The sequence below is a fragment of the Coregonus clupeaformis genome, chromosome 10 (assembly GCF_020615455.1).
Source record: "Coregonus clupeaformis isolate EN_2021a chromosome 10, ASM2061545v1, whole genome shotgun sequence".
NCBI classification, from domain to species: domain Eukaryota; kingdom Metazoa; phylum Chordata; class Actinopteri; order Salmoniformes; family Salmonidae; genus Coregonus; species Coregonus clupeaformis.
Genome location: NC_059201.1, coordinates 41,285,127 through 41,308,877, shown reverse-complemented (window position 1 = coordinate 41,308,877; position 23,751 = coordinate 41,285,127). Strand labels below are relative to the sequence as shown.

The following is a 23,751-nucleotide window of genomic DNA, read 5'->3' as shown; positions in this document are numbered from 1 at the left end:
CATATACATGATATTATACATAGATATACTGTATATCATACACAGTAATAATATATAAGAGTTGGTGGGATGGTGGGGCTCACCCCCTTTGGGTGGAGGGCTCCTCATATAAACGTCTCGCTCTGCATTCTGGAAGTAGCGGAAAAGGCGTTGGCAGAAATCAGCAGGAAAGTCGTCCGCCTCCAGATAGGTCTTGAGGAACAAAGAGAAGCCCACCGCATCGATGCGCTGAGATTCCAAACAGAACATTAGAGACAACAAGGGTTGTGTGGTGTAATCTCCAGTCAACATAGGGTGCTGGCAGAAGGATGGGACATGGTAGGAATAGGCCCTCTTGAAGCTCACCTCTCCAAATCTGTGCTGGACCAACCGCCCGCCTGCATGGAACTCTTTCATCACATCTTTCACTCTCAGACTGCCATCTGCATAGAGGACAATACTGAAGGTCAACACAGGGGATACAAGCATATAAAGATAAGCCAGATATGGGACTGGCAGAAAAGTCTAAATGATAAAATACATGTTTTGGCAACAATACATTTGAAAATCCAATTACAACAGGGCATAAGATGCAGTACGTAAACCACCAGCAGAAGAAGTAAAATAAAACAAACAAATACACAGGACATCTGACAGGCGAAATAGACGCCCCTTTAAAGAGTTAAAAACCTCTGCCTGTTGGGTTCCATTCTAGTGCTGCTCTTTGAGGTTTAGGCCGGGTAACTGTAAAGCACTTTGTGACAACTGCTGATGTAAAAAGGGCTTTATAAAATACATTTGATTGAAATTCGATTGACTATATGAAACTCCAGTGAGGCAAGGGAGCAGTACCCTTTCGTGCAGTCTCCCTGTTCACCCTCTTGGAACATTACCCCTAGATTTAGTTGAGTCATATGAGAACATCCATAAAAACATTGGTTCAAGGTGCATGCTGGATTAGAGAGGATCATGTAGAACAAAAAGTACATCCACACTGTCTGGTATAATGCTCCCCAAATATTCATTTTATATATACACTACCGTTCAAAAGTTTGGGGTCACTTAGAAATGTCCTTGTTTTCCATGAAAACATACAGTTAGGGAAAAAAGTATTTGATCCCCTGCTGATTTTGTACGTTTGCCCACTGACAAAGAAATGATCAGTCTATAATTTTAATGGTAGGTTTATTTGAACAGTGAGAGACAGAATAACAACAACAAAATCCAGAAAAACGCATGTCAAAAATGTTATAAATTGATTTGCATTTTAATGAGGGAAATAAGTATTTGACCCCCTCTCAATCAGAAAGATTTCTGGCTCCCAGGTGTCTTTTATACAGGTAACGAGCTGAGATTAGGAGCACACTCTTAAAGGGAGTGCTCCTAATCTCAGCTTGTTACCTGTATAAAAGACACCTGTCCACAGAAGCAATCAATCAATCAGATTCCAAACTCTCCACCATGGCCAAGACCAAAGAGCTCTCCAAGGATGTCAGGGACAAGATTGTAGACCTACACAAGGCTGGAATGGGCTACAAGACCATCGCCAAGCAGCTTGGTGAGAAGGCAACAACAGTTGGTGCGATTATTCGCAAATGGAAGAAACACAAAATAACTGTCAATCTCCCTCGGCCTGGGGCTCCATGCAAGATCTCACCTCGTGGAGTTGCAATGATCATGAGAACGGTGAGGAATCAGCCCAGAATTACACGGGATGATCTTGTCAATGATCTCAAGGCAGCTGGGACCATAGTCACCAAGAAAACAATTGGTAACACACTACGCCGTGAAGGACTGAAATCCTGCAGCGCCCGCAAAGTCCCCCTGCTCAAGAAAGCACATATACATGCCCGTCTGAAGTTTGCCAATGAACATCTGAATGATTCAGAGGAGAACTGGGTGAAAGTGTTGTGGTCAGATGAGACCAAAATGGAGCTCTTTGGCATCAACTCAACTCGCCGTGTTTGGAGGAGGAGGAATGCTGCCTATGACCCCAAGAACACCATCTCCACTGTCAAACATGGAGGTGGAAACATTATGCTTTGGGGGTGTTTTTCTACTAAGGGGACAGGACAACTTCACCGCATCAAAGGGATGATGGACGGGCCATGTACCGTCAAATCTTGGGTGAGAACCTCCTTCCGTCAGCCAGGGCATTGAAAATGGGTCATGGATGGGTATTCCAGCATGACAATGACCCAAAACACACGGCCAAGGCAACAACAAAGGAGTGGCTCAAGAAGAAGCACATTAAGGTCCTGGAGTGGCCTAGCCAGTCTCCAGACCTTAATCCCATAGAAAATCTGTGGAGGGAGCTGAAGGTTCGAGTTGCCAAACGTCAGGCTCGAAACCTTAATGACTTGGAGAAGATCTGCAAAGAGGAGTGGGACAAAATCCCTCCTGAGTTGTGTGCAAACCTGGTGGCCAACTACAAGAAACGTCTGACCTCTGTGATTGCCAACAAGGGTTTTGCCACCAAGTACTAAGTTATGTTTTGCAGAGGGGTCAAATACTTATTTCCCTCATTAAAATGCAAATCAATTTATAACATTTTTGACATGCGTTTTTCTGGGATTCTTTTGTTGTTATTCTGTCTCTCAATGTTCAAATAAACCTATCATTAGAATTATAGACTGATCATGTCTTTGTCAGTGGGCAAACGTACAAAATCAGCAGGGGATCAAATACTTTTTTCCCTCACTGTACATGAAATTTCTTTGAATAGGAAATATAGCAAAATGCATGGGAAATGTAGTCATTGACAGCGTATTACTGCAGAATGCTGTGGTAGCCATGCTGGTTAAGTGTGCCTTGAATTCTAAATAAATCACAGACAGTGTCACCAGCAAAATACCCCCACACTATAACACCTCCTCCTCCATGCTTTACTGTGGGAAATACACATGCAGAGATCATCCGTTCACCCACACCGCGTCTCACAAAGACACCAGACCAAAGGACACATTTCCACCAGTCTTATGTCCATTGCTCGTGTTTCTTGGCCCAAGCAAGTCTTTCTTATTATTGGTGTCCTTTAGTAGTGGTTTCTTTGCAGCAATTTGATCATGAAGGCCTGATTCACACAGTCTCCTCTGAACAGTTGACGTTGAACTCTGTGAAGCATTTATTTGGGCTGCAATTTCTGAGGCTGGTAACTCTAATGAACTTATCCTCTGCAGCAGAGGTAACTTTCGGTCTTCCATTCCTGTGGCGGTCCTCGTGAGAGCCAGTTTCATCATAGCGCTTGATGGTTTTTGCGACTGCACTTGAAGAAACTTTCAAAGTTCTTGACATTTTCCGTATTGACTGACCTTCATGCTTATTTGAGCTGTTCTTGTCATAATATGGACTTGGTATTTTACCAAATAGGGCAATCTTCTGTATACCTCCCCTACCTTGTCACAACACAACTAATTGGCTCAAACACATTAAGGAAAGAAATTCCACAAATTAACTTTTAAGAAGGCACACCTGTTAATTGAAATGCATTCCAGGTGACTATCACATGAAGCTGGTTGAGAGAATGCCAAGAGTGTGCAAAGCTGTCATCAAGGCAAAGGGTGGCTATTTGAAGAATCTCAAATATAAAATATATTTTGATTTGTTTAACACTATTTTGGTTACTACATGATTCCTATGTGTTATTTCATAGTTTTGATATCTTCACTATTATTCTAAAATGTAGAAAATAGTAAAAATAAAGAAAAACCCTGGAATGAGTAGGTGTGTCAAAACTTTTGACTGGTACTGTATATACATATATCATAGTATAAATACATAGTTATTGTATACATTGTATATATAGAGCGAGTGGGCATGTGGGCTGAGCTGACATTTAACAATACACACACCAAAAAACAAAGCAATGTTCGTCTTTGTAATTGAGGCGCTATGCCTTTTTAGGGCTTTTAAGCTCCAACTCCTTTCCTAATGTACCAAAAAAAACGGTGGATTATGTATTTGTTCATACATTGGAGAAAGACTGCCACTTAAGTACTGTGGCCAGCTTGTATTACCTTATAAATTAAAGTATAGTGGCTGGTTGGGGTCTACTTGGGGAGAGTGGGTCCACCGAGAGACTGAAATGGGATGAGTGGAGGCCCCACGTACACCTCAGAGAAGAGTCTGATGTCCTCCCAGTCACCCCATCCCAATCCCCCAGATAAAGCCCCTCTCCCTTCTCACCAATAACCACCATTAAATCTTAGTTATAATGACAAACAAGGAATAATAATGATTCAACATCCTTTCCTAATCTGTCCAGAACTCTTATTCATTTTACAGCGGGTTTGCCAATCACAATATAAGAAATAAAATTACATCGTAATAAAATTAAGTCCTTCCTTCACTCACTCCGAAACCAAATCCATCCCTCTCCACCACCCCCTTCCAGTTCTCCCCCCCTTTACCCCACCCAAGCCAAGCTTATCCCAACCTCCCATCCTTACCCCCTTCCTTCTTCTCAGACATATTTACACCCCTCTTTACATCTACGTACTCATCCATTCTCCTTCATTCACACACAACATACCCTATGCCTCCGCACACCCATTCTCTCCCGCCCTCCTACACATATTCACCCTGCTTCACTCTCCCATTCACATGCACCGACACACACACACACACACCCTCCCGCCCATTCACATCCATAGAACAATTATTGACAATTATTGACATACATGCTATATTTCCTCTTTTATAATCGTCTTTTCAATGTCCATGTATCTCATTGGCATCTGCTAATTATGTTGTTACTTCCTAGAGAAGAACAGTTACTTGGGGACAACAGTCTAGATTGTATTGGGGGGGAAGGGGGAAGGAATATTATCCATTTACAATAAGCTGGTCTTGGGTATCACTGTATGTAGCCTTGAGTGTTTTTCACTTTTTTCCCAATTCTTCCTCTCCTCTAGTCATTCGGCTCTTTCAACTGGAAGGGGTTCCTGCATCCTGTTCAGGGCTTAATCTGCGCTTTTGAACACCATCCTCTGTGTTCCCTTCCATACCCACAGCACTGCCGGGAATCAGAGTTCCTCCAGTGACTGTCTGATCAGAATGAATTACTTGTTTTTTTTCCTCAGTTTAGCAGACACGTCCTGGACAAATCGAATGGACCGGCCATGGATTTTGATCTCCTTTCCCCCCCTGTGCCTTCAGAATGTTGACTTTGGTCTGATAGATCCACAGCTTAAAGATTACCATCCGATCCGATGGCATCGCTCCAGAGCCTCCAGTGACACATCCAAGCCAAGCTCCTCCAATATCAGCTTGATCACGTAGCCGTAACCGTGTAGCTCAGTTGGTAGAGCATGGCACTTGCAACGCCAGAGTTGTGGGTTCGATTCCCACGGGGGGCCAGTATGAAAAAAATAACAACAAATAAAAAATGTATGCACTCACTAACTGTAAGTCGCTCTGGATAAGAGCGTCTGCTAAATGACTAAAATGTAGTTGGAAAGGTCTCTTTTTTCCTTGTCTTCCGGTAGGGACAATATTCACGTTGTTTTGTCTCATTCTGTTTTCTTGCTGGTCCAGGTCATCTTCTAAAGTTTTAACCTTTGTTTCCAGAAGGCCAATTTTGTTGTCCTGTTCGTCCACACGCCCACCCTGTGTATGCCTATCTGACACAATAAATGACTTTCCTTTCGAGCAAATCTACTTTTTTAACAACGAATTGTAACAGTCAATTTGTTTTGGATAGCATAGAGAGTATTTTAGCAATGTTTTCCTGGATATCCTTTAGCTGTTCATTGCTCTCATTTGCATCTCCAATATGTTCCTTGTCTTTTCCTCTAAGGGAAGCCATGGCTTGTTGAGTTTGAGTCGCAGCGTCGCTTTACCCACAGATTGGTTCGCTGTTGTATATAACTGACCGTTCACTCTCTCCTGGTTGTTTGGGGATATATTGAACTATTGATTTTAGAGGCTTAATTTAAACTATGTTGTCTGGCTTCTACATATAAATCCCAGTTTTGACAGTACAAAAAAATACCTACTCACTCCCCATGCGTCCTATCGGTATACGCATGCGCCTCCAGGTGGTGGTTCCCAAGTATTAATAATAATAATATGCCATTTAGCAGACGCTTTTATCCAAAGCGACTTACTTCAATAGGATAAAAATTTTACCCAACTAGGTCTTCGTCAGGTCCATTAGACCTAGAGCCACAGAATGTGGAAGTTAATTCTAGAAGTATGGTATTAGCATTGTATCTGACCCACCTTTCCTTTTAATAAAAAAAATGGCACTCACATTCCATGTACTGCTGCAGCTGGATGAAGTCCACAGGGCTCAAATCCCTCCCGTCTGGGTCTGTAGCTGTGTCTTTAGCTAGGTCTGGAGCTGTTTCTGGAGCCGCCATGGTCGCCAGTTTCTCCCACACTGGCCAGAGAGACTGAGGGAGAGAGACGGGAGAGTGACAGAGAAGGTGAAAAAAGAATAACCCCCCCCAAAAAATAAAATAATGTATAAATAAAAAAAGGGAAAATAAATTAGTCCACTTTGAGTCCAGAAGCAGTAAATTACCAAGTCGGCGAAGAAGGGGCTATAGTGAATGTCACAACTCTCAACTATCTATGAATAGTGAGCGTGACGTCCCACGAAACAGGTTTGTCCCCATTCTTTGCGCTGCATCACACATACTAGGTGTACAAAAAATAAAGAACACCTTCCTAATATTGAGTTGCACCCTCTCCCCCCTTTTGCCCTCAGAACAGCTTCAATTTGTCGGGGCATGGACTCTACAAGGTGTCGAAAGCGTTCGACTGGGATGCTGGCCCATGTTGACTCCAATGCTTCCCACAGTTGTGTCAAGTTGGCTGGATGGGTGGTGGACCATTCTTGAAACACACGGGAAACTGTTGAGCGTGAAAAACCCAGCAGCGTTTCAGTTCATGACACAAACCTGGCACCTACATCCTCTTCCAATTAAGGGAATCCCTTGAGAATGACTCTCATCACCCAAGGAAAATAAGTATTTATTCTACGTCAGTACTTTGTTCCAGTGGGCTGGAAACTTTTGGGGAAAATCAAATGACTTAGAGAGAATCAACAACAGACTATAATGCATACTGCTGCTCATTTCATAACTACATTTGATCAATGAGGATGTCACTAAGTCAATTGAAGTCTACACACGTTCAATGTTTTTTTTTTTTTTTTGCATCAACAACATAGACCTAAAGTCACTTTCCAGAGGTATCCTTTTTTGTATGAATGTAATTGACAATAGATTACATTACCCAAAGAGGACAAAAAGAGAAAATACAAAATTTAAGAGGCATGTTGTTCAGGACATTGTTCAGAGGCTTCAAGGTTTTGGGTTAATTGTCAAACATTGGGATTAAGGGTACATTGTTTAACTACCTGATTTGGTTTCATTCTATCTTGACAGGGTACATCCTGTAATATCCTGTACTGGATTACCAGAGTAATGTCAGATTAAATATTTTAGAAACCCTGCTTGAGAAAAGCTGCTGACATACAGTAGTGGGCTGCAGTATAGCAACATCATGATTCTTGACACCAGCTTTGATCTTGGCTGAGGAGATGAAGTTGTGGCAGGGCCTCCTGTAGCTCAGTTGGTAGAGCATGGTGCTTGCAACGCCAGGGTTGTGGGTTCGATTCCCACGGGGGGCCAGTATGAAAAATGTATGCACTCACTAACTGTAAGTCGCTCTGAGCGTCTGCTAAATGACTAAAATGTAAATCCCTAATGCATGGCTGACTCAAGGATCAAATACAATGAGTTAGTCAATCAGTCACCTACACTTTACCTAGACACCTGAGTCAACAATTTTGACAAAGCAGGATCCCATGAGGAAATAGTGGGAAGGGTAGGGAAACCGGTCTAAGTGCAGAAGGTATGAAAAGCACAAGCAGACCTTTTCCTTAAAATTGCTTTTATATGGAACGTATTCTTTTAGATTCAAACTCTATTAATGTTCTGTGTAAGTCATTCCATATGTAGCCTACACAGATCCAACCAATATTTATACAAACTTGAGTTGAGAAATAATGACAATGGATGCATTGGAAGTCTTACCGGTCGAACATAAAATTACAGTGTAGACTAAAGTGACCTAAATCAGTTCCAACGTTGTTAGTCAAACAAGTCCAAGGCGCGGTGTCCCCATTCTTTGCGCTGCATCACAATGTGTAGGCATAGAGAAATATTTTGTTTGACATTTTATGGAAAATAATAATACAACATAAATAAGCCTACACATTGCATATTATCGACAAGTGGTCATTGCTCTTTCAGTAGGCTACACTCATTGCTTATAGGTGGAGACGAATCAATTGTAAGGTAATGTAAGAACAGCTTACTTTGGTGAAGTGCGTCCTAATAGATGGCTGTGGTGATGAGGGACAAGTGGACCCGAAAGAAACCCGCTGTCCACCGTAGAATTCGGTCGAATATGGGTGGTTAGAACGGCTACGCCACTGCTATGGCCACAGCTAAGTGATCAGATGTTGTTAGTGTATTAGGGCATTATATAAAACCAAGGGATTAGCGGGCGGTGAAGGGCTTGCCGTTTGCGACAATTATACTAGCACCGCCTTGGTGACAATATTACAGGACAGTTCCTGCTTAGATTGTGGGAAATAGAGTGTAATTTAGGGTGTAACGTAATCCATTGGGACAGGAGGGGGCCCTTCTCGCGTTTGACTTTTGACAATGGATAACTGACAGAATAGGATACTAAAGATTAAAAATACAAGAGCCACGGAATCATTGTTATCGAGTGGACAGGTGAGGAAGAATAGAATGTAGCAAATTCTTTGTCAACCTTGTTACAATATGGGGACAATCACAGTAGTCCGGTTAACACCTAACTTGAAAACAGGGTTGTATTTATTACGCCGAGTGTTCTTCTTTTTCTTTAAAAGTTTTATGGCAGACTACACCTATTGGTGTATTGCCGCCACCTACTGTACGGAGTATTGAGATAATACAAAATACAAAAATAACAACCATCCCAGTCCCACTACTTCAGTCACATTCAAATCTCATCCCTACACAGGCTCATGTGCCTTTGAGGGCAGAACATTCATCGACAGCATTCCTTGTAATGCCTCTGCAGAAAAGTTCGTTAGTCCCAGAAAACGCTCAGCCGCACTCACAATAATGCCTATTTTCTCCGATTTCCGCTGTACAGTTGATAGCCAAAGTAATACACGCTACAAAGTCCACCTTCTTAACATACAACATGTCAGGATCCCTCTGTTGACATGGAACATCAGTTTGTGTCTCTACTCCTACTACCATTACTTCTTCAACTTCACGCCTTTCTTACACTCTTCTCAACGCCTCTGGATAGGAGACATTCTGGACAGCCCTTATTCTTACCACCTCTGTCTCCTTCACCCTAACGGGACACTTCAGAAAAGTCTGTGCATGTTCACCACCACAATTGCAGCATTTAGACTCATCTGGCATATAATACTCCTCCCGTCTACATACACATGACCAAATAATTTACAAGTATCACACTGCATGGGTTTGGGCACGAAGGCTCTCAGAGGGAACCTCATATAACCCAAATACACGTGAGAAGGGTGAGACTCTTCATCAAAAAAACAATATAATGGATGTACGCCGATTTTGTTGCAAAACCTTTCTTAAATGGAAGCAAACGGAACGAAGCGGGGAGGGACCTACCTAAATTTGTCCAATAGAAACTCTCGTTGACGTTTTACAACTGTTTGGACTAATGATTACAGCCCAGCTCTCCTTGCGCTGTGAGTCACGTGGGTCGCGTCAGCCAGGCTACAATCACAGGGCAGATGGAACACTTGTTTTAAAACTATTCACTTCATTTATTCAGTTAACCAGGTACTGTCAAGATAAACATTTGATATAGTGTGTTTTGTCAAATTGAAAACGGTTATTTATTCTATGATTGTATTTGTACAAATATGTTTTGCACAGATCTTGAGCATTTATTTTTGGGATCAACTGGTGATAGGGTTCAGCTTGATGGTAAAGATATTTTACTTTTATTTAATAATCAGGATTTGGATCTGAACATAATATGCATAATGAATCTCTTTATGTATGGTAAATATGTTATACATAAATGCAAGTGGGCTAAAGAAAAGCCAAGATTCTTTCTTTTTTTAAATGGAACTGGAAAAAAAAAAAAAAATTGTAAAATACCTGTGAAGCCTTATGTATTTTTGTTTAAATGTGTATACCCCTGAGTATAACGTTTATTTTTTGTATACTGTGTTGTAAAGTATGACTGTATATTTTGTTATATTTGATGTTAATAACAAATAAATAAAAAGCAGGTGGAATATTTCATCATCAATATGACTTCAATACATGAACAAGTTGAGACATGGGGAAAGATTTCCCCTTGTATTTGGAATTACATATTTTTTCCCCATATAACGTTTTGCAATAAAATTAATTAACACAATACAACATTACAAACCACCAGGAATTCTTATCTGCTTTTAATGAAACCACAAATCTCACAAAATCAAAATTGACATGGATAGATACAGAAATGGAAGTGCCTCAGTATATGTATATTGATATGATAGCAAACTATTTACAATCAATCTTAAATTTACAATAAATGTGTAATTCTTCCCCAGTTCTGTGGTATTATTATCATCATCAAGTCAGTTTGTCATCATCACAGTAACACACAACCATTCACAAGAATGCACATGAATAAGCAAAAAAGGCAGCGACGGGTGTTTTCATTACACGGATTCTGTTGCAAATGTTATGTCTGTTGCAAAACGTTTTGCAACAGAACCCGTTCACTGCAAACGGAAAATGTTTTGCAATGAAAACGACTTTCTATTGGACAAATTCAGGTAGGTCCCTCCCCGTTTGCTTCAAACGGTAAACATTTCCATTGCAAGACATAATGAATACACCCCAGTCAGTTCTTGACTACAGTGGTGTATTCATTAGGGCACATAGCAAAAAGTTTTGCAATGGAAAACATTGAAACTAAAACCAAGCCCTTCTTATTGGAGAAGTTCAGGTCAGTCCCGCCTCGCTTTGACCCATTTGCTTGCATTTGGTTCCTAGTAAATACACCCAAGATTGCAGTATTTAACATCAAAATACATATTTGCCCAGTCTCACACTGCTCTCTACATTTCTGAATAGTAAAGTGGAGGGTCTAGCCATTAATCCTTCATTAATTATTCAGAAGTTTTATCAACATTCTTACCATCTCCTTTTAGTTTCAAGTACAGTATTGTAGTTCATCCATCCTCTAAGAAAAGAACACAGAAGCTCTCTATTCATACCATTGATTCTAACTGAAGCTGCACAGGTGACAAAGCCACATAACACTACAAAGAACAAAAGCAAGGAACTGAAACAAGTCTTGGAGGGATGTTTGTGTGTACCTCTGCTCGACAAGCTACTTAGTGATCTCATCTCACTAACCACATTACTTCAAATCACTTTACAAGCCTTTGATTTGGGTATCCAAAAGAAGTAAGAGTTCAATACCTTTAAAAGGAAATAAAAAAAACGGTTTGAGATGTATACTTGGCTCGACACACAGCCCCTTCAGGACCTGAGTTTGAGTCCCATACATGTATCATATCAAGGCACCTAACTGACAGAGCAAAGAGAGCCAGCCATGCAGAGTGAGGAAGTGGATTAAGGCTAGGTTCCAGCTTCATAGCAGCTCTCAGGAGGAGTCTAGACCTTGGTTTAGCTTCAACTGCTTCCTCGGAGTGTGTGTGTCCATTTTTATTGTCACCCCAGGAATTGAATGTAATTCATTTCCAGAATAAACTGAGGTAAAATGTGTGTGTGAACTTGTGTTCATTAGTTGGTGGTTGGAAGTTAAACCAATCAATAGTTTTGTTCTCAAACGAACAAGTGAGTTATGCAATAATCAATAAAAATGCTGAAATGAAAGCATGCCAGTAGACTATCACTGTTTGAATGATTTAAGCCAGAATATTCCAAACTGTTAAGAAAAATAGTATCAGTAAAATCCTTGCTAACTGTGGTGATGGATTCAGGGTCACAAATCACCTAACCTCATCCGGGAACAAGATTACAAATCACCCATGCAACAGAGAAGTACTTTATGTATGACTGAACACAAAATATTAGAATAAGCTACATGACATACGGTGGTGTGTTAGTTATATGCTATTTGACAATGACTGAGGTAAACCAAATTAAAATAATTTAACGAAAAATAAGTATTTTGGTTGATGTTAATTTTTACATAATTGCTGTGGATAAATGCTTTGGTAGCATCTGAGAAGAAGTATTTGTTTTCATACAATTGGACCCACTTCAAACCAACTATATACATAGCATCATAAAATAAAAAGTTCTATATAGGACACTCAATACCTCCGAAAATCAAATACACAACAATAACTTTACAAAAACATAAGGCATTAAACTCAAGTCCATCAAAATAATATATATAATAATTCCAAGTCCACAGTCTTCACCAGGGCACTGTCCATCCACTACTCCTTCTGCCACCTTTTGAGTGACATTCTTGATCAGGTCTGCATCCTGAGGAGGAACAAGGAGCTTTGTTGTTGACAAAGAGGAAGGTGATGCCATCATGATATTAGTGTGATGCAGTAATGATGGGAAATGTAGTTGGTCCAAACTAAACATCCTTGCAAACAATGGTGATCCACGTACTCTGTGTTTATGTTCAGCAGTTTCCCCGATCCATGTGCCTCCCAGGGCACACATACAGCGGAGCACATCCAATAGGATTCACTTAACCAATCCCAGCATGCATTCCTTCTCTTAAGCAGGAAATAACCCACATTTCCTGGCCCAGGTAGGAGAGAAAGACCATGGTAATAGATACAGAGAGCTAAAGAAAACATCTGTCTCAAAGGGGTCCTGAGCTTTCTTCACTACAATCTGAAGAAATGTGTTGACTTGAAGTCTGACAGAGATCGTCTCAGAAAAAATATTCAAGCAAAAATGATCAAAATGTTGTGATGTTGTACTGAAGTATGCTTAGACGGCATATATGTTAGCTTTATTATTGATAGATGAGTTTCTGATGAAGTCACACCATAGAGATAGAGGACTCATCTTTGTATCTGTGCCATTATAGCGTCTGTGACAGCATGGGCAGCGCCATTGAGGCATCCAGTTGACAACATTAAAATGGTGGAAGGCCTCAATGGCGCTGCCCATGCTAATACTGCCTTTTGGCCACTAGAGGCCTCTATCATTCTCTATGAGTCATACACAACTGGAAGCCATGGTGGTGCGGATGAGTCATCGCATTATAGTCAGCCAATCGGATATTTTGTCAGCAGCAGAGGGGGCGGGGAGAAGGCAGATTAGGCTACAATCTTGCTTCTTTCTTCCTATGACTGATCAGTCCATGTTAGTTTTCTTTTCTCTAAATAAAACATGTGTTTAAGGCAGAGAGAGCGGGGTAATCCTGATTTAGAGCGTCTCCTTCAGGATGTTTACCCTTCACTTCTATTTCCTCTACCCTCTTAGTTGGAGACCCCAACTACTTTTACCTGTCCCTCCATCACCCCCACTCGATACTACCCTACCCCCCGATTTGTCATGGTTTCCCCTCTAAAGCCTTCTATTGGTGTCACATCTCTTTAATCCCGTCTCTGTCATAGGATCTTCCCCTGCTCTTACGGTGTCATACGCTACGTTCCAAATGTCACCCGATACCCTATATAGTGCACTACTTTTGACCAGGGCCTATAGGGAATAGGGTGCCATTTTGTACGCAGCCATAAGTGTCATAGCATCAGCTGCTCCCTCCTCTCCTTTGTTCAGTTCAGGTTAGTCAGAAGTCTCTCCTTCTCTGCTCTCCGCCACCCCCAGCCGGGTCATAGTATCTCCTCCACCCCATGGGCAAAGATCATGACCAGGCCTGGCTCCAGGATCATGTCCTCCCCCATATGCTGGTTCTCACAGGCCATCACCACCACCGCCTGTTTCCCCGGGATACGCTTGGCCACGTAATTCTCATAGTAGCGCCGGTTCATCTGCCGCGTTTCCAGTGTGGCCAGGCCGGCGGGCCAGTTCCTCTCGTGGGCGTTCTCGATAAGGTCGTTGATGATGGAAGGCGGGCAGCCGCTGTCGATGAGCGAGCGCTTGATGACCGCCTGGAGGACGGCGTCCGGCGTTGAGATCATGCCGCCCCAGCGGGTGACGCGCGCCGGCTGGAGGGAGTTCACCCACCTACGAGGAGAGGTAGAGGGGAGGATGAGAGGAGAGTTGGGATATTATGATGGTTATTATAATCATCATAATTCATGAATATGCCTCAAAAGTGGAAAGTGTTGCAACATAGTAGAGGTCTGCGCGGGACTGATTTCTTCATCCACCTCCTGCAGCTTTTCATACCGCATTCTGCCTGCTCCCACTGGCTTTTTGTCCAACTCCCACCCACAAGAACTGGTCCCGAACCCGCCCGCAGTCACGCAAATGTTATTTTAGGCATATGTGACGCAGCTCGCTGAGCAGCCATGGTCCCAGCAATGTTGTGCCCTATAGGCAATCTCAAAATGTGCAAAAATAATCCAAGAAATAGGTTAAATTACCAAAGATTCTCAAGTGGTCCATTATATTAGGCTATCAGTATTAGGTACTGGGCTATATCAGCCACTAGGCTAGACGTAGTTTGAAAGAGAGTTGGAACGAGAACGGACACTTGCACTTTCTCTTAAACTACGTTTATTGTATAATATAGCCTACCTTAATAGGAGCGGGACGATTTGCAGGCAGAGACAAATATGGGTGATCAATATTTATTTACAGTCAATGTAGTAGGCCTAAACTATGGCTTAATCATATTTAGGAAGTACATTTCCTTGGAAAGATAAGTGCCACGTGCTGCTCTGCCCATGCATATAGCCTGCTCTATTTAATAGACCACACACGCACCTGATCTCGCACACCTAACTAGGAGAGGAGAGGTAAGCTACTGAACTTGAAGCAGCAAGAATGATGAGTGGACACTTGCACTTTCTCTTACATTTTGCATAGCCTATAGCCCACCTTTCAGGAGCGGGACTATTTGCGGCAGAGACCAATAAATGGATATTAATATTTAGGCTAATAAAAGGCGCAAGGTGCGCCTCCCGAGTGGGAGGCGTCACTACAGACCCGGGTTCGATCCCAGGCTGTGTCACAACCAGCCGTGACCGGGAGTCCCATAGGGTGGTGCACAATTGGCCCAGCATCGTCCGGGTTAGGGTAGGGTTTGGCTGGGGGGGTTTTACTTGGTTCATCATGCTCTAGCGACTCCTTGTGGCGGGCCAGGCACCTGCAGGCTGATTTCGGTCGTCAGTTGAACGGTGTTTCCTCCGACACATTGGTGCGGCTGGCTTCCGGGTTAAGCGGCGGGTGTTAAGGAGCGCGGTTTGGCGGGTCATGTTTCGGAGGACGCATGACTCAACCTTCGTCTCTCCCGAGCCCGTTGGGGAGTTGCAGCGATGAGACAAGATCGTAATTGGATCGCAATTGGATATCATGAAATTGGGGAGAAAAAGGCGGTAAAAAACAAACAAAATAAAAAGGGAAAGGTGCAACGTCGCGCCTTTTCCTTTTAAATGATAGCATTTTTTGGTTGCACCTTGACTCACGTTGGTTGAGCACCCTCCACTTCATTCCATTATCAATATTTATTTCTAGACACCGTAGCCTAATCATATTTATGTTAATTTCCTTGGAAAGGTTTTTTCTGCATCAAAAAGGGGCTTAGGTGGTGGGTGTGGTAGTGCCGGCTGAATATTAGATAACATTTTAGAGGCCCCCCATCTTGGCGGTGTCGACCTTGTTTAATTTTTTAAGCCAATTTCCTGCAATTCTACACATTTTGCCATGGAGCTGAGAGAAAATGTTTTAAAGCTAATTTCCTACAATTCTATGCATTTTGCCACGGCTAATGTTGTGCTCTTTTGCTCAAACAAAATCAGTACTGATAAATTCATTGTTTTTGTAATTTTCTCACACACAAAAATAAAATGGCAAAGAAATCCCTGTAACTGCGCTGTGCATCTCCACCCATTCATTTAATTGAGACCACACATACAGTGCCTTCAGAAAGTATTCATGACCCTTGACTTATTCCACATTTTGTAAACAGGATGCATGTTTGGGAATATTTTTATTCTGTACAGGCTTCCTTCTTTTCACTCTGTCAATTAGGTTAGTATTGTGGAGTAACTACAATGTTTTGATCCATCCTCAGTTTTCTATCACAGCCATTTAAAACAGTTACAGAGTTTAAGTCACCATTGTCCTCATGGTGAGATCCCTGAGCGGTTTCCTTCCTCTCCGGCAACTGAGTTAGGAAGGACACTTGTATCTTTGTAGTAACTGGGTGTATTGATATACCATCCATAGTGTAATTAATAACTTCACCATGCTCAAAGGGATATTCAATGTCTGCAATATATATATATATATATATATATATATATATAAATAAAATCTACCAATAGGTGCCCTTCTTTGGAGGCATTGGAAAACCTCCCTGGTCTTTGTGGCTGAATCGGTGTTTGAAATTCACTGCTCAACTGATAATTGTATGTTTGGGGTACAGAGTCATTCCAAAATCATGTTAAACACTATTATTGCATTCAGAGTGAGTCCATGCAACATATGTGACTTAAGCAAATTTTTACTCCTGAACTTATTTAGGCTTGCCATAACAAAGGGGTTGAATACTTATTGACTCAAGACATTTCAGCTATTCATTTTTAATTAATTTGTACAATTTTCTAAAAACATAATTCCACTTTGACTTTATGGGGTATTGTGTGTAGGCCAGTGACACAAATTATCAATTTAAACCATTTTAAATTCAGGCTGTAACAACAATTTGGAAAAAGTCAAGGGGAGTGAATACTTTCTGAAGGTACTGTATAGGCTTATAAGCGCACTTGATCTTGAATGCCCAACTAGGAGAGGTAGCCTATAGGCTACTGAATTTGAAGCAGGGAATTGTGTGTGTGTGTGTTTGTGTGTGTGAATAGTGCGACAGAGGTGATTTTAATACAATAGATTGGCTAACGCATACAAAACAGAAAGACAACCGTTTCAAAAGTAGCCTTAATCTGCGGGACCCAAAAATATTTGAATCCCAAAGTTGTCTGTCTGACCGCCCGCAGCATGAAAAATGTTGACCGCGCCGCAATGATCTGTCGCCCTCTACAGCGTAGTAAGTTAAACTGTCTGATTGTGAAGTGTTCTGTGCAATTCTGTATTGCACCACAGTGCTTAATAATCCACTCACTCCAGGATCTCATTGTACTCAATGGTGTCCTCCAGGTTCTGCAGGTTGGGGTTGGCACCGCGGATGGCCCTCATGTACGCCTTCAATAGCTGGATGTCCCGTTTCTGGAGGCAGAAAGGAGACACCACAATGGGCTAGCAGACCACGCTGACGAAAACATCACACAGATCGACTAAGATGTACAGGCACTGACACACACACACACACACACACCAGTGAAAGCACACTTACTCAAACATAAGCACGCACGGACACGCACAAATACAGACACACACAAACCTGCTCCGCTAGCTGGTGCTTGTGTTCAGCAGAGGCCTTCTCCAGGTCTGCGATCTTGCCCTGCTGTTGCTGCACCACGCTGCGCAGGTGTTTGATGCAGTTATGGCTGGACACCTCGTCTTTAGGCATCTCCAGACTGAGGGGGGAAGAGGGAGGACATAACAGCTCATCAGCAGCCTTTTAGCTCAGCCAACTCCCCCACAGCCCCAGTAAACTACAACCTTTAGCCAATACCCTGCACACACAGCCCTGTTGACCCACTAACCCAGAGCCAGTAGCATCACTCACCTACAGCCTACAGCAGAGTTTCCCAACCCAATTCTCACCCCCCTCTTGGGTTGTGCTCATACTCCCTCATATAGATGACGTTCAGTTTTTAACAGCTTTGCTTGCCTATATCATTTAAATAAATGATTAACAAAACATGCCCCAAAATAGAGCTTGGGGAACGCCTTTGTTGGAGCCAACCCCACTCACCCACAGCCCTGCTCGCACTGGACGGGCCTCTTGGGGTTGTGCTGGCAGTCCCTGAGGTGCGACTGCAGCTGGTCCAGACGTAGCACAGCAGCGCAGCCAAAGCCGGCGTTGTCGCAGGTGATTTGCAGCTTGGAGAGCATGTTGCGCATGATGCGGGGCACGGGGCGCAGGTGGGCCAGTGTCACCACGCTGCGGTCCACGGGGCATATCTGCTGCTGAGAGAACCACTGGGTGATGCAGGCATTGCAGAAGGCGTGCTCACAGTGAGGGGCCTAAGGGAGGGTGGAGGGGGGACACAAACAGGAAGAAAATGGAGAGCAAACGCTAAAGACCCGCTCCAGAATTTTTCTTCTTCTATATAAAACATAATATATGACCATTTTGATGTTAAAAACATGTTGACAGAAAGATACATTTTAATTCAAAGATCAAATTCTTGGAATGACAAGAGGCTGAGGGCACGATAAAAAAGCTAAAGCCATTTGCAGTGAAGGAGGGAGTACAGCAAGTATGGTTACATTTGGGGATAGCAGTTCTGCTGTGTGTGAAGTCCTCATCAATGCAGGGGTGACGGTACTGATGACATCAGTAGATTACATTAGTGATGAGATCACTGAATGATGCTAAGCTAGCGACGGGCTGGCTAGCTTCTGTTGGCGACAATAGCCGTTCCCACCACAGTCCCACTACATTACACGCTTCCGAGTATATTACTCGCCAATGTTCAGTCTCTGGATTATAAAGTAGACGAGCTCAGGGCGAGGATCTCCTTCCAGAGAGATATCAGGGATTTTAACATACTCTGTTACACGGAAACATGGCTCTCTCGGGATATACTGTCCCCATCCATACAGCCAGCTGGGTTCTCAGTACATCACGCAGACAGGAATAAATAACTCTACGGGAAGAAGAAAGGTGGGGGTGTATGTTTCATGATTAACTACTCATGGTGTGATTGTGATAACATACAGAAACTCAAGTCCTTTTGTTCACCCGACCTAGAATACCTCAATCAAATGCAGACCGTATTACCTCCCAAGAGAATTATCTTTGGTTATAGTCATAGCCGTGTATATTCCCCTTCAAGCCGATAGCACAACGGCCCTCAAGGAACTACACTGGACTTTGTGCAAACTAGAAACCACATATCCTGAGGACGCATTTATTGTAGCTGGGGATTTTAACAAAGAAAATTTGAGGGAAACGCTACCGAAGTTCTACCAACACATTGACTGTAGTACTAACTCTGGAAAAACATTGGACCACTGCTACTCGACTTTTAGAAATGCCTACAAGGCCCTCCTCCGCCCTCCCGTCGGAAAATCTGATCACAACTCCATTTTGCTCCTTCATTCCTATAGGCAGAAACTCAAAACAGGAAGTACAAGTGCTAAGGTCTATTCAACGCTGGTCTGACCAATCGGAATCCATGCTTCAAGATTGTGTTGATCACACGGACTGGGATATGTTCTTGGTAGCCTCTGAGAATAAGATCAACGAATACACGGATACGGTGACTGAGTTCATCAGGAAGTGTATAGGAGACGCTGTTCCCACTGTGACTATTAAAACCTACCCAAACCAGAAAACGTGGATAGATGGCAGCATTCGCGCAAAACTGAAAGCGCGAACCACCGGATTTAACCATGGCATGGTGACTGGGAATATGGCCGAATACGAACAGTGTAGTTATTCCCTCCGTAAGGCAATCAAACAGGCAAAACGTCAGTACAGAGACAAAGTGGAGTCACAATTCAACAGCTCAGACACGAGACGTTTGTGGTAGGGTCTACAGGCAATCACGGACTACAAAGGGAAAACCAGCCACGTCGGGGACACTGACATCTTGCTCCCGGACAAGGTAAACACATTCTTCGCCCGCTTTGAGGGTAACACAGTGCCACCGACGCTGCCCGCTACCAAGGACTGTGGGCTCTCCTTCTCCGTGGACGACGTGAGTAAAACTCTCTAATGCCTTCCGGCCCAGACGGCATCCCTAGCCGTGTCCTCAGAGCATGCGCAGACCAGCTGGCTGGAGTGTTTACGGACATATTCAATCTCTCCCTATCCCAGTCTGCTGTCCCCACTTGCTTCAAGATGTCCACCATTGTTCCTGTACCCAAGAAAGCAAAGCTAACTGAACTAAATGATTATCACCCCGTAACACTCACTTCTGTCATCATGAAGTGCTTTGAGAGGCTAGTTAAGGATCATATCACCTCTACCTTACACCCTAGACCCACTTTAATTTGCATAGCGCCTCAATAGAGCCACAGATGATGCAATCGCCATCGCACTGCCCTATCCCATCTGGACAAGAGGAATACCTATGTAAGAATGCTATTCATTGACTATAGTTCAGCATTTAACACCACAGTACCCTCCAAGCTCATCATTAAGCTCGGGGCCATGGATCTGAACCCCGCCCTGTGCAACTGGGTCCTGGACTTCCTGACGGGCTGCCCCCCATGTGGTGAAGGTAGGAAACAACACATCCACTACGCTGATCCTCAACAGTGTGCGTGCTCAGCCCCCTCCTGTACTCCCATGACTGCGTGGCCACGTATGCCTCCAACTCAATCATCAAGTTTGCAGACGACACAACAGTAGTAGGCCTGATTACCAACAATGACGAGACAGCCTACAGGGAGGAGGTGAGGGCCCTGGGAGAGTGGTGCCAGGAAAATAACCTCTCACTCAACGTCAACAAAACAAAGGAGCTGATCGTGGACTTCAGGAAACAGCAGAGGGAGCACGCCCCTATCCACATCGACAGGACCGCAGTGGAGAAGGTGGAAAGCTTAAAGTTCCTCGGCGTACACATCACTGACGATCCAAAATGGTCCACCCACACAGACAGTGTGGCGAAGAAGGCGCAACAGCGCCTCTTCAACCTCAGGAGGCTGAAGAAATTTGGCTTGAGAGCATCCTGTCGGGCTGTATCACCGCCTGGTACAGCAACTGCACCGCCCGCAACCGCAGGGCTCTCCAGAGGGTGGTGCGGTCTGCCCAACGCATCACCAGGGGCAAACTACCTGCCCTCCAGGACATTTACAGCACCCGATGTCACAGGAAGGCCAAAAAGATCATCAAGGACATCAACCACCCGAGTCATGGCCGGTTCATCCCGCTATCATCCAGAAGGCGAGGTCAGTATAGGTGCATCAAAGCTGGGACCGAGAGACTGTTAACCATCAGACTGTTAACCTCTATGGGATCGGTGTCCCGTATACGGGACGGTTGAGCTAACGTGATTAGCATGACTGTTGTAAGTAACAGCAAACTTCCAGGACATAGACATGTCTTATATGGGCAGAAAGATTAAATTCTTGTTAATCTAACTGCACTGTCCAATTTACAGTAGCTATTACAGTGAAAAAATACATTCAGTAATCTTGCTCTGATTTGTCATCCTAAGGGTCCCAGAGATAAAATGTAGCATAGTTTTGTTTGATAAAATTCATTTTTATATTCAAATGTAGGAACTGTGTTCTACAGTTTGAACCCCTGCTGTCTCTGGCTCCACACCCACCCCGCCCGGCCATCTAAATGTGTGCAAGTTAGTGTATAACCTAATGATCCATCATGTATGACATTCCTGGGAGTGTGTAAACTTACAAAAATGATATGCTAATACAAAATGTATGTCCTCTATAGTTATGTACTTGAAAATTTATCAATTCGGCACATTTGGGCAGACTTGATACAAAATAGTCCAGTATTGCAACGCTTCACTGGATCAATCTGAAACTTTGCACACACACTGCTCCCATCTAGTGGCCAAAATCTAAATTGCGCCTAAACTGCAATATTATATTTAAATTTTAGTCATTTAGCAGACGCTCTTATCCAGAGCGACTTACAGTTAGTGAGTGCATACATTTTCATACTGTGGCCTCTCTCTTGCATTTCAAAGATGGAACAAAAAAATTAATAGAAAACGCATATTTTTTGGTTTCATATTCTCCTACATTAATTTCAGATTTCCACAAACTTCAAAGTGTTTCCATTGAAATGGTATCAAGAATATGCATACCTTGCTTCAGGTCCTGAGCTACAGGCAGTTAGATTTGGGTATGTAATTCTAGGCGACAATTTAAAAAAAGGGTCCAATCCTTAAGAGGTTAAATAGCCATCACTAGCCGGCTTCCACCTGGTTACGCAACCCTGCACCTTAGAGGCTGCTGCCCTATATATAGACTTGGAATCACTGGCCATTTTAATAATGGAACACTAGTCACATTAATCATGTTTACATATTGCTTTACTCATCTCATATGTATATACTGTATTGTATTCTACTGTATTTTAGTCAATGCCACTCCGACATTGCTCGATCTAATATTTATATATTTCTTAATTCCATTCTTTTACTTTTAGATGTGTGTATTGTTGTGAATTGTTAGATACTACTGCACTGTTGGAGCTAGGAACACAAGCATTTCGCTACATCCGCAATAACTTCTGCTAAATATGTGTTTGTGACCAATAAAATTGGATTTGAGTTCCTGGGTGTCAGGAAAAAAGCTCTCAGGGCTACAGCCGCCATTGGTAGCAATGGATCCCCCAGAGACCTTCTTTCCCTCTGTTTCCCATGCAGTCCCCGGGTGAGTCCGAAATGGCACCCTATTTCCTTTATAGTCCACTACTTTTGACCAGGGCCTTGATCAAATGTAGTGCACTATAGGGTACAATTTCAGACACAGTCCTAATCCTGATTCCTCCCACTACAGGATCGGTACATCCGAACATCACACCTGGTGATGGGTTCTATGTTGCAGTGCTGCTGATTCATACTGGGGCCCCAGAGGGAGTATAAATGATCACCACCCAACCCCCCCTACCCAGCCCATCCCAGCCCAGCCCTGGGACACTCCACACAGCAGCACTGACTCCAGCAAGGTCAGTGAGTGCAGCACAGCACACTGACTGGGACTAACACACCCTCATATGCACACCCAGAGGCTTGTATTTAGAGAGTTGAGCAAACTTTTGTAACTTTGAATAATATTCTAATTCTAGACAGTTACATAGCATTAAATATTCCCCGCTAACAATACTAAAGAAAAAAAACGTCCGCAACTCTGGTATGCTCCCATGGTGATTTAATCAGATGCCCCAAAAAATTTTTTTCGCTAACATGGTTGCCAGAAAGAATGTTGTGATGTCATGTAAATGCATCATCATGCAGAAACCTCAATGGCCCAAATCTCTAAATACATGGCTCTGTGCCCACCTAACCTCTGTTTATTCCACTCCCTCTCTCCCTCCCATTCTTTCAGTCTGGAAGATGTCAATGCTCTTAGTAGGGCATTGGAATTATACAGCTTTCACTCAGGAATACTTCTGAAAGTATTCACACCCCTTGACTTTTCCAAAATGTTGTTGTGTTACAGCCGAAATTTAAAATGGATTAAATAGAGATTGTGTGTCACTGGTCTACACACACACACACACACAACACCCCATAATGTCAAAGTGGAATTATGTTTTTATTTTTTTTAAACAAATTAATTAAAAATGAAGAGCTGAAATGTCTTGAGTCAATAAGTATTCAACCCCTTTGTTATGGCTTGCCTAATTAACTACAGTGGTACAATTCACATAAGTTGCATGGAGTCACAGTGTGCAATAATAGTGTTTAACATGATTTTTCAATAACTACCTCATCTCAGTACCAGATTGCAGTTTTACTTTAGTGCCTTATTTCAAACAGGATGCATGTTTCGGAATATTTTTATTCTGTACACGCTTCCTTTT

The 23,751-nt window shown here is 42.9% G+C and overlaps 2 protein-coding genes across 6 annotated transcripts in view; both read right to left on the bottom strand.

Annotated features, from left to right (window-relative positions):
- The window catches only part of LOC121575124 (diacylglycerol kinase alpha), a 24,517-nt gene extending 16,051 nt beyond the window's left edge, over positions 1 to 8,466 (bottom strand). Inside the window, exons 1-4 of one of the 3 annotated variants that reach the window (XM_041888002.1) lie at positions 8,309 to 8,466; positions 6,233 to 6,374; positions 346 to 422; positions 84 to 228 (exon numbers count right to left, since the gene is read on the bottom strand). In XM_041888002.1, the coding sequence (XP_041743936.1) occupies positions 84 to 228; positions 346 to 422; positions 6,233 to 6,341 (331 nt within the window). In that variant the 5' untranslated portion in view covers positions 6,342 to 6,374; positions 8,309 to 8,466. Of the gene's footprint in view, positions 1 to 83; positions 229 to 345; positions 423 to 6,232; positions 6,375 to 6,505; positions 6,652 to 8,308 lie in introns of those variants that run through there. The other 2 variants (XM_041888000.2, XM_041888001.1) reach the window with 2 other exon arrangements.
- A 4,663-nt stretch (positions 8,467 to 13,129) lies between these two features.
- Positions 13,130 to 23,751, bottom strand: part of LOC121575125 (E3 ubiquitin-protein ligase NRDP1-like) — a 31,189-nt gene continuing 20,567 nt past the window's right edge. For all 3 annotated transcript variants that reach the window (XM_041888005.2, XM_041888004.2, XM_041888003.2), the window contains 4 exons: positions 17,992 to 18,263; positions 17,515 to 17,650; positions 17,236 to 17,339; positions 13,130 to 14,174 (listed from right to left, as the gene is read on the bottom strand). In XM_041888005.2, the coding sequence (XP_041743939.1) occupies positions 13,820 to 14,174; positions 17,236 to 17,339; positions 17,515 to 17,650; positions 17,992 to 18,263 (867 nt within the window). In that variant the 3' untranslated portion in view covers positions 13,130 to 13,819. The remainder of the gene's footprint in view (positions 14,175 to 17,235; positions 17,340 to 17,514; positions 17,651 to 17,991; positions 18,264 to 23,751) is intronic.